The following is a 14,635-nucleotide window of genomic DNA, read 5'->3' as shown; positions in this document are numbered from 1 at the left end:
GGAAGGAAGGAAGGAAGGAAGGAAGGAAGGAAGGAAGGAAGGAAGGAAGGAAGGAAGGAAGGAAGAGATAAATCTTAGTTTTGCTGCAGCCTATACGTGTATTAGGCATCTGAAAAGGAGGCCCCCAAGTCACCCCAAAACCACTTCAGGAGTGAAGATGAGAGCAGGAACACTGGCCCAAGATTGAAGGACACAATTTTCGGTTGTGTTCACTCATGGTTCCTTTTTATTCCTGGCACTTTTTCTTGGATAGCTACAGTTTCCATAGAACATGCTTTATTTCTCGCAGCAGGCCAGATTGAACACAGGAACCTGCATGTGCTAGTCAAGGACTCGACAACGAAACTCCATTCCCAGTCCTTGAATCGGTACTGTTTTGGTACTTATATTAATTTTTAAAAATGTAAACCTAAAGCAGTTATATGTTTGGATGAAATCACCTGAACTGATATTCTTACAATGTATGTATGTGTACCTCCCCCACCCAAGCCGTCATACAATAGGTTATATTTTAGGAGACACATGCAAACACTTGCTACCCAACTGTTTGTGGAAGAAAGTCTGGAGCTGCTGCCAGGCATCCAACTGGGCCATGGCATGAGGCCTGGGCTCCCCTCCAAAGGTGATGTTGGCACCCACCAGGAGGTGCATGCCAGCGCTGCACAGCGGGAAGTAAGGGGGCTCAATATAATGCCCTGCTGCTGGGTAGCAGATGATCTGGGGCTGCTCCTTCCCATGGGCCTGCAGGTGTTTGGAGATCTCATTGGCATAGAACTCGCTCTTCCAGTTGTGGTCGTCCTGACCCACGAGGAACAGGAAGGTCGTGTCAGACCTTTCTACGGGGATGAAGCTCTTCTTGTCGACCAGAGGGCTTTGCAGAGCATCTACAACATCCCTGAGGCCATCCTTGGTCATTTTGACCTGATTTTTCAGGATAGTCACAGGGAGTATAGTCTCATCCTTGTAGTAGATGGTGTTCCCAACAGCAGCCACGGAGCCATTGATGACCACAGCGGCCGTGATGCCCTTCAGGAAGGAGGCCATAGCAAGGCCAAGTTCACCCCCTTTGGAAATCCCAAGCAGCCCAATTCCTGGTCCTTTTACCTGAGAAAGAAACAAATGAAAATTGGAGGTTTAGTCCAGGAACAGTATTGAACAGTGAGTAGGCCTAGCCAGAAAGCCAAATAGGACGGGACCAACATCAGCATTTTCTCTCTATTTTCAAAACCACCATGGTAGAATGAAGCTACATTGGCAACCAAACTATTGAGGCAATGGACCCAAAAAACTAAGGAAAACACACATTCCTGCTGCCCAATCTCTCATTGGACAGGAGCCCTTCGATCCTGCCACATACCACTGGTGTTTTGTTTTCTACTTCCCCCAAAGGATCCCTCCCACATCCTCTCCTACCTCCTCAGCCTCTTGGTTCCCCCCCATGCATGCCCCCCGCCAGCTCTTCATACTGCAGTGAGAAAACAGACGCTCTGGCAGGAGAGCCTCCCTCCCTCCTCAGTCCCTCTGTTCCTATGGCGGCTCAGGCTCTCAGATGACCACGTGATCTCAGCGACCACCCTCTGCCTGTGTCTGGGATGCTGTCCACTATCTTTCTCCAGGGATGGCCTCCCACACTTAACTTCCGGGTGTCCTCTCCTGTAAACCTCTCTGCTGGTTCTCCTTGGGTCCTCCCTGCTCTGGGCTCTTCTGATTTCTCACAGCCCTGGGTCCCCAGCTGTGCTAGCTAAGACTTTGTTCCCTGCCCTGGCTCCCAAGAAAGCTGTGGGAAGATGCTGACCTGGCTGGTTGTGTGTCAAACTGACACAAGTCAGAGTCATCAGAAAGAAAGAAGCTTCAAATGAGAAAAATGCCTCCATGAGATCCAGCTATAAGACCTTTACTTAATTAGTGGTCAATGGGGGAGGGCCTAGCCCATGGCGGGTGGTGACACCAGTGGCTGGTGGTCCTGGGTTCTATAAGAAAGCAGGCTGAGCAAGCTATCGGGAGAAAGCCAGCAAGCAGCACCCCTCCATGGCCTCTTCATCAGCTCCTGCCCCCAGGTTCCTGCTGGATTTGAGTTCCTGTCCTGACTTCTTTCAGTGATGAAGAGCAACGTGGAAGTGTCAGCTGAATAAACCCTTTCCTCCCCAACTTGTTTCTTCATCATGGTGTTTCATCACAGCAATAGAAACCCTGACTAAGGCCATGCTTGTTGTACTTTTCTTTGTCCATTCCCTGCGTGGCACTTTTGGGTGGCACTGTCCACAGGACTGCTCCTGCCCTGAGTCCCAGTGTCCTCTGAGCTATAAGCAAAAGGCCTTTGGCTGACCTCTCATAAGAAGACAATCAATCATCAATCTTTCTTTCTCTTCCTCCTCCCTCCTGGTCTCCATCCCCTTTGGCAACAGTACCCCTGACCACTTTTAAAAGTTGCTCCTCATTAGAGTACAAATGATCCCACGATCAAATGATGCTTTAATTGCCCTTCTATGAAAGTTTTAGTTCTCAACACAGTTAGACTTACCTGGGAAGGAAGTTTCAGTGAGGAACCTTGGCTGGGTCAACCTAAAGACTTGCCTTTGAGGGATTTTTTTTTTTTAGTTTCACTGATTGAGGTGGGGATATACACCATGAATGTAGGTGACACTATTTCCTGGTCCAAACCCTAGGCTATATAAAAATGGAAGAGCTGAGTGTTAGCACGCTCAGATTCTGGGCTCTCGCATCCTGATAGTGAATGTGACATAATTCACATTCTGCCTCTGTGATTTGCTGGCTTTGATGGAGTATAAGCTGGAACCTTGAGTTTAAACAAGCCCTTTCCCTAAAGGTTGCTTTTGTTGGGGGTATTTTCATCTTTAATCACAGCAACAAAAATGAAACTAAAATATCCACGTATCAAGGGAGAAAACAGAAGTGTCAAAGTCACAGAATGGGAGACTCAGACTTCTCTCTAGATGCATCCTGCACCTGCTCCGCTTCCCTAGGAGCATCAATGCTTCCAGCCACGTCAACATCCGATTATAAAATTATAAAATGAGCAAGGGTTGCCTGCCCAGCCTGTGCTATGCTGAACCGAGAAAGCTCAGAGCACCCCAGTTTCCTGCTGTTGATTCTCAAGTCCCTTTTACACAGTTCATCCTGTGCTTCCATTTCAGCTCCCACAGGGATTGCAGGGACACGGGGACTCGGGGACAAGGGACATGGGGAAACAGGCAGCAGAGAGTTGCGGAGCATATCGATTGAAAGAGTACTGGCTGGCAATGACCCTACTTTTTTTCTTTCTCTTTATTTGTTTCAAACCCAGGGATCTCAAATCTCCTTGGGCTCTTTGGGAAATAAAGAGAGCGAGGCTGTTGTTGGTTTGTTCCTTCTGTGAAATGAAGCACACACGTGAGACTCTAATAGGAGGCCAATAAAACTTTAGGGTACCTAACCTCGGGGTGGCTGCACAGGTAGTTCACAGCTTCTTCAAAGTACTCCATGTGCATGGCTTCCATGCCCTTGGGGAGGTCGTCGTAGTTGTAATAAGCCAGAGCCATGACAGCAAAGCCCTTCCCAGCCAGTAGGCTCGCCCGATACTCCAGAAGGCCTCCTCCAACTCCAAAAAGGTCTATGATCCCAGGAAAGGGTCCAGGTTCTGCAGAGAAAAAAAAAAAATCAAAACTAAATATTACTAAGAACTGTTTGCACTGGCATCAAAGGTGCTTCCTGCTTATGTGCGGAGGACAAGGCTTTGAACAGACATTGAAATATGCTGAAAGAGTTCCTGACTGCGAGCATCTGGAGGGTAGCCTGGGCTAAATCTACATCCCCTTCCATACCTAAAACCTCAAAGTTCCATAAGTGTTTACAACGACATTAAAGGGACATTTAGAAGCTAGGGGAATTCTTTCTTCTTATAAAAAGAGAGAAAAAAAAAAGAAGTTAGGAGAAAAAATGAGTGCCTAACATGTGTGACCCGAACACACATACACAAACAAACAAACAACCTTTATAATAACAATAATAACACTGTCCTTTCCTGTCTCCCAAACTGGACAACGCCAGCTGTCACTGAGGATGTGCAGCAACCAGAACCATCACATGATGCTGGTGTAACACAAAGCAGTGGACTGTGTAGAAACCACTGGGCAGTCACTCACCAAGCCAAACCTAAACACAACCTTATAAATGGTTATATAAGCCAGTCATTTCTCTCTGAAGTATGAATGAGAAATGAAATGAAGCCTGTGTTCACACAAGAACACGAAGTGCTCATAGCCATGTTAGTCATAATCTCCAGACTGCAAACAAACACAACGTCCCTCAGCCGGTGAATGGCTACAAACCGTGTTCCATCCACAGGGTGGTGCATTATGAGGAAACCGAGAGGCCTGATGGGTAGAAGATCCCATGAATCTCAAATGCATTCTGCCAAGTGAAGGGACAGAAACCCAAAAGGCTGCATGCTCATTCTACATTTTTTTCTGTGTGTGTGTCTTAAATATTTCCATGATTTGTATAAGAGAGGTTATCTTTCACATGTCCAAATTAAACAATAACTCAATGCTGTGGTTAATCATGATTTCAAATTGATTGGATCTAGAATCAATGAGACACAACACCCCTGGGCATTTCCAGAATGGATTAAATGAGGAGAAAAGACCCCCCTCCCAGGGTGGGCAGCCCCTTCTGCTGGCAGTCCGGACACCAAGCAGTCTGAGGAAAGGCCTGCTTTGCCAGTTCTTTGCTGGTAAGCGCAGCCACCCTGTTTGAGGTCATCTTGGCTGACACTGGAAACCCAGATTCTTTGGCCGTCCAACCTGGCTCTCGAGGAATTGTATAGGCTTCCACGGTCACACTGGGATGGCGCAGGCACGCAGTGGGTGTGGGGAGCAATAACGATGGTCTCAGCCTCTCAAGTGCAAATGGCCATCATCAGAGTACATAGCCCATGGCTAATCTAATAAATCCCTTTGCACAATATAACTTCTGTCGATTCTAATTCTCCAGCGAGCCCTGACTTAGGCTCTCAGTAGACACTCCATGGACACCAGAAAGCCCCACTGTGGCCAGTCCCTTCTTTTGCACCATTGTGGGTTTTATGTGCTGATGTCCCTTTGTGTCATCACCTCTTATGTGTGTGCCTTACATTGTTTGTGTTTAATTAACAAGGCACTTGCTGCCAAACCCCAGTTCAATCCCCAGGACCCACACGGTGGGAGATGAGAACTCAATCGAACTGTACTCTGACGTCCACACATGTACCCCACACATACACACACTAAATAAATATTTTAGCTTGCCTACTTCATGAATCTTATCTTAGTGACTAGAGACAGATGGGGGCTGTGCTGTGGCTCAGGCAGGTGATAAGCGCTGTTTAAGTTAAAACTGATCTTACTATTAAGAAGTTCCTCAAGTTTATACTGAGGAATGTAAACTTGGTGTTCTTCTCCTGGTGTCCAAGATATCGGGGAGAGGGGACTCAGATTCCCTAGTCAACAGCTATTGAGCTCTTCTTTGCAGTCTTGGCCAACATGAACAAAAAGAATAATGGTCTAACAGGTAGCCTCCCCTTGTGCCAGCACCGTCTTGAACATTCCCTGATGACTACACAAAGACTGGCTGGGTGTCACTGCTCCTGAAGGTGTAGTTGTGGTCAGGGCCCTTTGAAACAACTTGTACCAGACCTTTTCTTATAACCATTTCCACCTCGGTGTGTGTGTGTGTGTGTGCGCGTGTGTGCGTGTGCGTGTGCGTGTACGTGTGTGTGTGTGTGTGTTTGGTGGGGGGTGGGAGGCACTTCCCCTGCTAGTCTGGTAGTTGTACCTGGAGGTCAATCTGTGTTTGGTCTAAAACAGAAATCTCAGTGGTTGTGTTTGGAGCTAAGAGGCTAGGCTGTAACTGATCAAATGAACTTTAACTATGTAATCAGGCTACTCAGCAAGTCTTCCGGGAGACACTCTTTTTTAATACTCCCCTACCCCCCAGTGCAGCAACATTAGGTAAAGGCTTCTCTTGAATGCTCTTTTCTCAATGTAGGCTAAGCTGGTAACAAAACCAACAGGGAGTAGAGAGGCAGAAAAGGCAGAGCCTCAGCTTTGAGAGCTGAGCACTTAGCAGACCAGGCCCTGAAACCGCTAAGGTAGGCTGCTGCTCTCGACCCTCAGCAGTCCTGTGTGGTGGTGTGTGCCCAGCGCCTGGCACCCAGTTCCTGAATGGATAGCTCAGCTTCCAAGCAGCTGGCACGGGTGTCAGCCTGAAACTCATTCTCTGAGCATAGCCCTGTCAAAGGGCAGGCTTCCCGGGTTGTCATGGCAACAGTCACTGGGCTGTGAAAGGGTTCAGGCAGCCGGGTGAAGAAGCAACAGAATGATTTAAGAGTATCCAGGGAAAGAAGAAAAGTGGAAATAAGGAGATGGCAAGAGAGAGTGGTGAGCCGAGGCTAAAGAAGACTGAAAGCTCGAGGCTCCGGAGCGCTGGTCACCAGAAAACTCCAGTCAGCTGCCAGTTCTATTGAGGGTCTTAGACTTAAGGATATAACATTGGCCAGAAGTGAAGGGACCTGATGCCCAAGATCTACCAGACAGTGACGCTAGAGGATGCCACCAGTTGCTGCTTCTGCCCCCCTGCTGTGGCTCGCTGCTGGTGAACACTAGGGGAATGCCCAGCAATTGCAGAGCTTGATTCCCTGGGATCTCAGCTTAGGTTGAGCACAAGATTCAGGCAGCTGTGGGTCAATTACTCCAACTTCTAGAGATGCGAATCTATTTATTCATAGCTCCAATACTGGGGGCGTTTGGACTATTTTCAAGCAATGTACTTTCTGGGGCAGACATGTCACAAAAGGGCAGAATTACATAGTCATCTACCTAGCTAGAAACTTAATTGCTTCCCAGAGTAATGGAAAGGACACTTCCACGCTTTCTAGTTGTGTATTGAGTTACATTTCCTCCAAGCAAAACTGACATTAATTGGAAATGGCGGGCTTTGGAAGTTTTGTCACCCTTGAAGCTGCACAATATATCCTATAGTTTAGGGGTTTTGTTTTGTTTGTTTGTTTTTGGTTTTTCGAGACACGGTTTCTCTGTGTAGCCCTGGCTGTCCTGGAACTCACTCTGTAAACCAGGCTGGCCTCGAACTCAGAAATCCGCCTGCCTCTGCCTCCCAAGTGCTGGGATTAAAGGCGTGTGTATGCCACCACTGCCTGGCTCTGTAGTTTAGTTTTGCATGTTGCTTTTGCACTTGTCTTTGGTTATTAAAGAGGCAAAACAACAATCTCCTATTGCTGGTTTACAGGAAAGGCCTCCCTCCTACTTTAACTGCTAGTCTATGTAAGTCTTAAAGTGCAATGGGAAGAAAAACAGCAGAAGGAAGAAACAACCCTTGTTTTGAAAAGGGGTTTTGCTGTGTTGACCAGTCAAGGCAGCCTTTTGCTTTGGTGTCCCAATCTTCTGCACAGCTCAAAATGGGTTAACATTTAAAAGGATATTTAAAGATGACTATTTGGAGATAGGGTTTTTTATTTGTTCGTTTGTTTTTGTTTTGTTTTGTTTGTTTGTTTGTTTTTGTTTTTGTTTTTAGTGTAGTCCTGTTTGCCCCAGAACACACTCTGTAGCTGGCCTGGAACTCAGAGATCAGAATAACTCTGCCTCCCCAGTGCTGGGATCAAAGGTGTCCACCAACCACACCGGGCATATGACTGCTAGTTTTCATTTTGTTACAAGGGTCTTGTCCTTTTCCTTAAAACTTAAGGAAGTAACTTACCAGTGGCATTAGTCTCGTAACTTAGCAGTAGAATTGAAGAACCAACTACAGGCAAACAGCATCACCATAACAGGCTCCGTCTAGTCCAATCCTGTCTCCTTCCTGTCCCAGATCATTTGGAGCTACCCTTTTCTTCACTTAAAACCACAGGGGAACTTGGAGCAAAAGGAATGGGGAGGGCTGCTCACCTGGGGGCAGGAAGAGTGTGGCGCGCACCCGGCCCTCGCGCACGGGCACGCGCCGCACCCCGGGAGCCATGAAGTGACGCTCGTGCACCGCCTGTGCAAGCCTCTGCCCGCCGTCGGGCTCGTGTCCGTCCAGCACCTCCAGCTCCACCACGAAGGGCGTCTGCACGTCGCGCTTGATCAGGCGCCAGAAAGGCCGATCGGNCTCCATGGCCCAGAGCANCCCCATGGGCTCGATCCCCGAGAAGCTGCCGCCCAGCGCGGGCGCGCGCGCCAGGTCCAGCTCGCCGTGGTTGTCGGCGCGGTAGCGCGCGTGGGCTCGGAAGAGCGCGCCCTTCTCGTCGCGCAGGGCAGAGCGCAGCGTGACGGGCTGCTGGGGGGCCAGGCCGCGCACGGTGATGCTCAGCGGCTCGTCCCAGCAGCTGCGGCCCGAGGGCTCCAGGCTCAGAGTCGCCTCCATCTCGACCTGGACTGGAAGAGAAGAGTGGCCTGGGCTCCTGGAGTAGTTAGTTAGTAGTTGCGGGCGGGACTACTTGCTGCAGTACCATTGGTTGGCCTCAGACAGACACATCCTAAGAGTTGTGAGACTTCTTTGTGCAAATCCTGGTTTCCCAATTGAGAGAAAGAATGTTTGCTAAGAACAAAGGCTCTGTGAGAGAATCCACAAACTGTGTCTAAATCAAAGCGCCATGAGAGCCAAAGTGAAAAGAATAGAAGCTACAATTTCTCATTGAAATTAAGATGGTTCCCAAGAAACACACTTGACCTGGTTCCCTCTTAGCCCTCAGTTTTTGACCAAGAATTTCCGTCGAATTCTTGGTCTCTATCTCTCTTTCCAGGACGGCTTAGTGTTTATGGAGTCTAAAGAGCTGGGTGCTTCTAGGATATCGAGGACTTTTACAAAAGCACACAATTTTCTGGATGTGTTTCCCTTATCTGAACCGCCTGCTGGGGCTATTAAAAAAGAAAAGGATGTACTGCTGATAGTCTGGTCTTCACTCGGGGGGAGGAGTGTCTGGTCCTCTCCCATCCTCCCTCCACAAAGGGACTTCGTGTTTGTTCGATTGTTCTGTTTTTTGGTTTTTCTTTTACAGAGGTGTGGGAGGATTATGAACAAAAAGAAACACCAACAGTATTTCTTGCAGAACTGTGGCCTCCGACCTAAGGGGAAGAGGGCTTCCAGACAGAAACTGCAGCTTTGTGAGCCAGAGACAAGTGTAGAATGCGGGCATAGGTTGACTGAATACCCCTGATTTCGCTCTCCATTGGTGGCGGTGTCTTCTCAGTCAGTGCCTCTCCTTGGCTGAACCCAGCTCTGCAGCTCTAAAACCTAAACTGCCAGAAGCAAAGGTATGTTGGTGGAAAGTATCTGAAAAACAGAAGCTCAATAAATATTTGCAAACTGAAAAAGAAATTATCACATTGGACCCCAGGTTCAGGTTTTAGTGACCTTTCTCCCCATTCCTGCGAATGAAGCAACTGCTGCTGGGTATTTGGAATACCTGATTCTAAGAAACAGTAGCCCCGCCGGGCGTGGTGGCGCACACCTTTAATCCCAGCACTGGGGAGGCAGAGGCAGGTGGATTTCTGAGTTCGAGGCCAGCCTGATCTACAGAGTGAGTTCCAGGACAGCCAGGGCTACACAGAGAAACCTTGTCTCGAAAAAAAAAAAAAAGGAAAGGAACAGTAGCCTTGAGTTCTGGGACCACTGAGCTTGAAAAACAGCGCTCCTGCCTCCCAACCCCCAACCCAGAAGTTGAAATGCGCAGGCGGATTCTCTGCCCCTCCCATGATTCTCTGCCCCTCCCATGATGCCCCAGATGGTGTGAAGAGACATTCAGGTGACTCTAGTGCATGAGGGAAAAGGACCCAAGGTGATGGCCTGAGACTGGCTACTGAAAGCGAGTTCACACTTCTTCGAGGCTCTAATCCTAAAGGCTGTAACATGTAGTTACTTCCCAGGCCCAGGGTCAAGAGTACAGTATCTAGAAGGAAGTCAGCTCCCACTGAAGATTCTCCGTGCCCTTGAGAGGCCAGTAAAACTATAGAAAGTCTAGTGTTGTTCATTGACTAGAAGTAGGCTGTGTTCAATACCCAGATATGTGACCTGTCTCCAGGATTAAACTGAAGCACTGTTTTCTGTCCCCTTTTGGGTAAGGATTTCATGGAAAGATAAAATCCTTCCCCTGATCTAGCACTTAATTTCTCTGGCTATCCCAAATTAAGGACATTCACTACCTACAGATTTTTCCCCCTAAAGTCCCCTGAATTTGTCCACGAATAACGACACTGGCTTTCAGTTCTGAGTTCAATATGGAAATGTTGAAGTATAAAAATTATGACATCTGATTCACCCCATCTCCTCACTGAACTGTGGTTAAGACACTTGCTTATCTCTCCCTTGGCCAGATTATGATAAAGGTGAGGAGAATTGAAATTAATATCTATCTCTCTTATCTCTCTCATTTAACTGGGGCTGCCAAGTTGGGCATGCAAGCACAACCTTGAACTCTAGATCCTCCAAGCCCCAGCTCCCCATTTACTGAGATTACAGGGCTATACCACCATGCCTGGCATTATAGGGATATTCCACCATGCCTGGCATTATAGGGCTATACCACCATGCCTGGCATTATAGGGATATACCACCATTCCTGGCAGAGAGCTGGAATTTCTTTTTTTTTTTTTTTAATTTATTTATTATACATAAGTACACTGTAGCTGTCTTCAGAGACTCCAGAAGAGGGCATCAGATTCCATTACAGATGGTTGTGAGCCACCATGTGGTTGCTGGGATTTGAACTCAGGACCTCTGGAAGAGCAGTCGGCACTCTTAACCTCTGAGCCATCTCACCAGCCCCAAGCTGGAATTTCTTGAAGCTAAATGTTAGCATAAATCACTGCCTGCCAAGTGAGACAACTTGCTGTTGTAGAAATATGGAGATGAAACTGGGCGCTCCAGCGGTAACTGAAGAGGTTAGGTTGAAACCATAGGAATCTGTTTTTTGGATAAGCGTCTGCATTAGACCCTGCTCCATCGGCCTGTGTGTCCATTCACATGTCAGTACCTTACTGTTTTGTTGCCATGACTCCACAGTAGGTCTATTTAAAGCATATTTATTTGGTGTGTTTGGATGACTTTTGTTTGTCTGTTTGGCTGGCTGGCTGGTTTTTTTCATGCTTGTGGGTGTTTTGCCTGCATGGATGTCTATACACCACATGCATGCACGGTGCCCAACAAGGCCAGAAGGAGAAGGTATTGGGGCATCCATAACTAGAGGTACAGATAATTACAAGCTGCCCTGTGGGTGCTGGGAATCAAACCCAGATCCTCTGGAAGAGCATCTGGTACTTATCATCCCTGAGCCATCTCATCTCTTCAGTCCCTCCATGATATGTCTTATAATACTGTATTATGTTGCTGCCAAGATTTCTCTTAGTTTACGATTGCTTCGGTTATTTGGAACCTTTTGTGCTCTTAAGGGTTTGTTTGTTTGTTTGTTTGTTTTTCCTAGTCGTATTGCTGGGAACAAGCAAAAGAAACTTATTCTTAGTACTAACATTTTGTTTTCAGACTCCACTTAATCTAAGGGAGAAACTAAATTCAAAGTCCCAGGCTCCAAAGGAACTGGAGACTTTTCTGTACCTCAACAGCTTTTGTTGTAAATAGTTGTCTGAATTCAGACATCTCAGAGACAACATCTTGCTGGCAGAGTCAAACAAGTTCATGTTCCCCCACACCTAGCCCACTTCTTCAAATGTGTGTGTGTGTGTGTGTGTGTGTGTGTGTGTGTGTGTTTAAATTGTCTGTTAACTGGTAAAGACTATAGAAATTGATGTTATCTAAACCAAGGTGCATACGTTATGTAAATATGTAATCAGTCGCCTGTTATGCCCTAATTAACTACACGCAGCTGACCTGCTCCTTTGTCTCCTTTCATCCTGACCTCTGGACCTAATGTCTAGGAGAATGAATTAAGGACCTTGAAGCCAGGTGCCCTGGCTAAGGCCCAGCCTCAAGCAGGCACTCCCTTGCCTAACCCATAACGTAAAGATAACATTGCAGCTTTTGACTCTCCTCCTTCGCTCTGTGTTCCCATCCTTTAAAAATGATGTGCCATCTCCCTGTGGGGACACAGCTCAGTTCCCCAAGTTCTCAGAAAACAAAACTTTCGTTTTAAAGTTTCAGTATCTGAAGTGAGTTTTCTTCCACTCTGAACCCGAACCCGACAGTATGGATTGTGTTACTGTCATTCTGATGCAGATGGCATTGAATCGGTAGATCGCTTTCTAGACTAGACAACTGTAACAATACTGATTCTCTCAACCCATGAATGCACAGGCTTTTCTATCTTGCTGCGTCCTTAACTTCTATCTTCAGTGTGTTCTAAAATGTCTGTTGTAGAAGTCCGTTTCTCTTCTTGCTTAGCTTTATGCCTGGATTGTTCTCACGCCTTTAAGAATAGAATTGTTTCCTAATTTTTCACCCAGGAGGCTCAATATTGACTCGTTATTGACCTACTACTGACTGTCAGGCAAGACTGAGCACAGCTGTCACCGGAACACAAAGGAGAAGCAGTAGGAAGATTAAGGGTTTGGGGCTAGCCTGGACTACCTGTCTGAGACCTTGTCTCAAAAAACAAACAAACAAACAAAAAACAGGTACTGGTTTTGCACTTTGTTTTTATATTTTGAATGTGTTTCTTGGTCTGAGAGTCTTGCAGTAGAGTCCTTAGGATGTTCGAAGCACAGAATCACATGATCTACACATTAGGAAGATTCGACTTCCACTTTCATGTTTGTATCTCATTCTTCCTTTTGGCCAACTGCTCCGGTTAAAATTCTAAGTTCTGTATTGAATAAGAACAGGAAGAGGGGGACACTGTTCTCTTCCCCTCATTTTAGAGGGAATTCTCTCTCTGATTCCTCATGCAATGCGCTGTTGCCTGTCTGTCATGAATAGCCTTGGTTATGTCAAGCACAATTCTGTACCTCGTCTTGGGACTTTCATACTGAAAAGATGTTGCATTTCATCAAATGTTTTCTATATCTGGAAAAATGATTGTATAATCTTTACCCTTATTTTGTGCAGCCTTATATCCAATAATTTCCATGTATTTGACCACTCTTCCATCCCGTAAATGAAATCCAGCTGCTAATGATGCGTGGTTTTTTATTTGTTTTGATGGGTTTTGTTTCTTGCTTTTGAGACAAGATTTCTTTGTGTAGCCCTGGCTGTCCTGGAACTGGTTCTGTAGACCAGGCTGCTCTCAAACTCAGAGATCTGCTTGGCTCTGTCTTCGGAATGCTAGGACTAAAGGCATTTGCCACTACTGCTCGGCAGATGCATGTTCTTGTAAATGTGCTATTGGACTTTAGCTTGTGTCAAGTTGACATAAGACAAGCCATCATACTCCACTTCTCCATGAGAAACTATAAGCAGTTCATGATTGGTAGATGACAGAAAATCATGTTTCTCCATAGTATATAGCCACTGGTGAGTTTCCTTTGATGAAATAGAATACCCCCAACCCATGCTTATGGGTGTAACCCTAAGTAAATGCAGCAGGTTATGCATATAAAAAGACATGAAAGTAGTAGTAGTATGAGTTATTTAGAAAAAGGGGGATTTGGGGTGAGGGAAAAGGAGAAAGGAAAATAGTGAGAAGAAATATGATAAGAAATATGTATGAAATTGTGAAAGAACAGTTTTTAAGATTTTTATATATTCATATAGTGGTTCCTTTGATGCTTATGATCTGTGCTGTCGGTCCTTTCTGCTTTTATCTTGAAGTGCATTTTGACAGGTATAAGTTTGGCGATTCCTGCTTGCTTTCAGGTTCAGTCGGAAGAGCACTTCCCAATCTTTCACTCTGAGTCTACAGCCTTTCGCTTTCTGTCTGGTGTATCTGTATCAATCACTCTTCTTGTGACCTGATAAAAATCATGACCAAAAGCTGTTGAGTGTTGTGCACTGTGTGAAGGTTGTCTTTTTTTTTTTTTTTTTTTTAATGAAGCATCTCTGTGTTTTGTAAATGTCTTCTCTAATCACCTTCTGATTGGTTTAATAAAGAATGTATGGCCTATTCCAGGCCAGGAAAGGATAGGTGAAACTTTTGGGCAGAGATAGGAACTCTGGGAAAGAGAGAGGTGGAATATTCCCCAGCCAGACACAGAGGACGAAATAGGTGTGGAGCCTGAAGAAGAGGTAACTAATGAGCCGTGTGGCAGAACTTAGATCAGAATAATGGGTTAATTAACTTACACGAGCTAGTTGGGAAACAGCCTAAGCTAAGGTCTGAGCTATAATAAATAATAATTGTCTTTGTGTCATTATATTAGGTGGTTGGTGGGTCCAAGACTGTTAAGTGATAAAAAGCAGCTTAAAGAAATGTTTATTTTGGCTCTTGGTTCCACCAGGCTAGATATCATTAATGTTAGGAAAGGCAAGAGCAGGAAGCTTGAGATTGCTTCTTTATCAGAGAGTGAGTGAGCACGAAATAGGGCTTGCTATAAACCACCAAAGCCCTGCCCTCTGTCACTTTCCCTCTGTGATGTAGTTCTTCCAGCAAGGGCCCTAAAGGCTCGATAACCTTTCCGGGCAGTACTACCAACTGGGAACCAAGTACTTAAATACATGAGCCTCTCTGGGACTCTTTTTCTTCAAACCACTACAGTATTTCTTCACAAATAAGTTTAGT

At 46.1% G+C, this 14,635-nt stretch overlaps 1 protein-coding gene across 1 annotated transcript; it reads right to left on the bottom strand.

The window, feature by feature from the left end:
- Positions 1–203: 203 nt before the first annotated feature.
- Positions 204–8,413, bottom strand: LOC110324525 (acyl-coenzyme A thioesterase 1). The gene is made up of 3 exons (XM_021202168.2): positions 7,938–8,413; positions 3,435–3,637; positions 204–1,104 (listed from the first exon to the last, which is right to left on the bottom strand). The coding sequence occupies exons 1-3, from the start codon at positions 8,392–8,394 to the stop codon at positions 505–507; spliced, it is 1,260 nt and encodes a 419-aa protein (XP_021057827.1). The 5' UTR covers positions 8,395–8,413; the 3' UTR covers positions 204–504.
- Positions 8,414–14,635: the final 6,222 nt, after the last annotated feature.

The sequence above is a fragment of the Mus pahari genome, chromosome 7 (assembly GCF_900095145.1).
Source record: "Mus pahari chromosome 7, PAHARI_EIJ_v1.1, whole genome shotgun sequence".
Taxonomy (NCBI): domain Eukaryota; kingdom Metazoa; phylum Chordata; class Mammalia; order Rodentia; family Muridae; genus Mus; species Mus pahari.
This window is presented reverse-complemented; position numbering and strand designations above follow the sequence as displayed.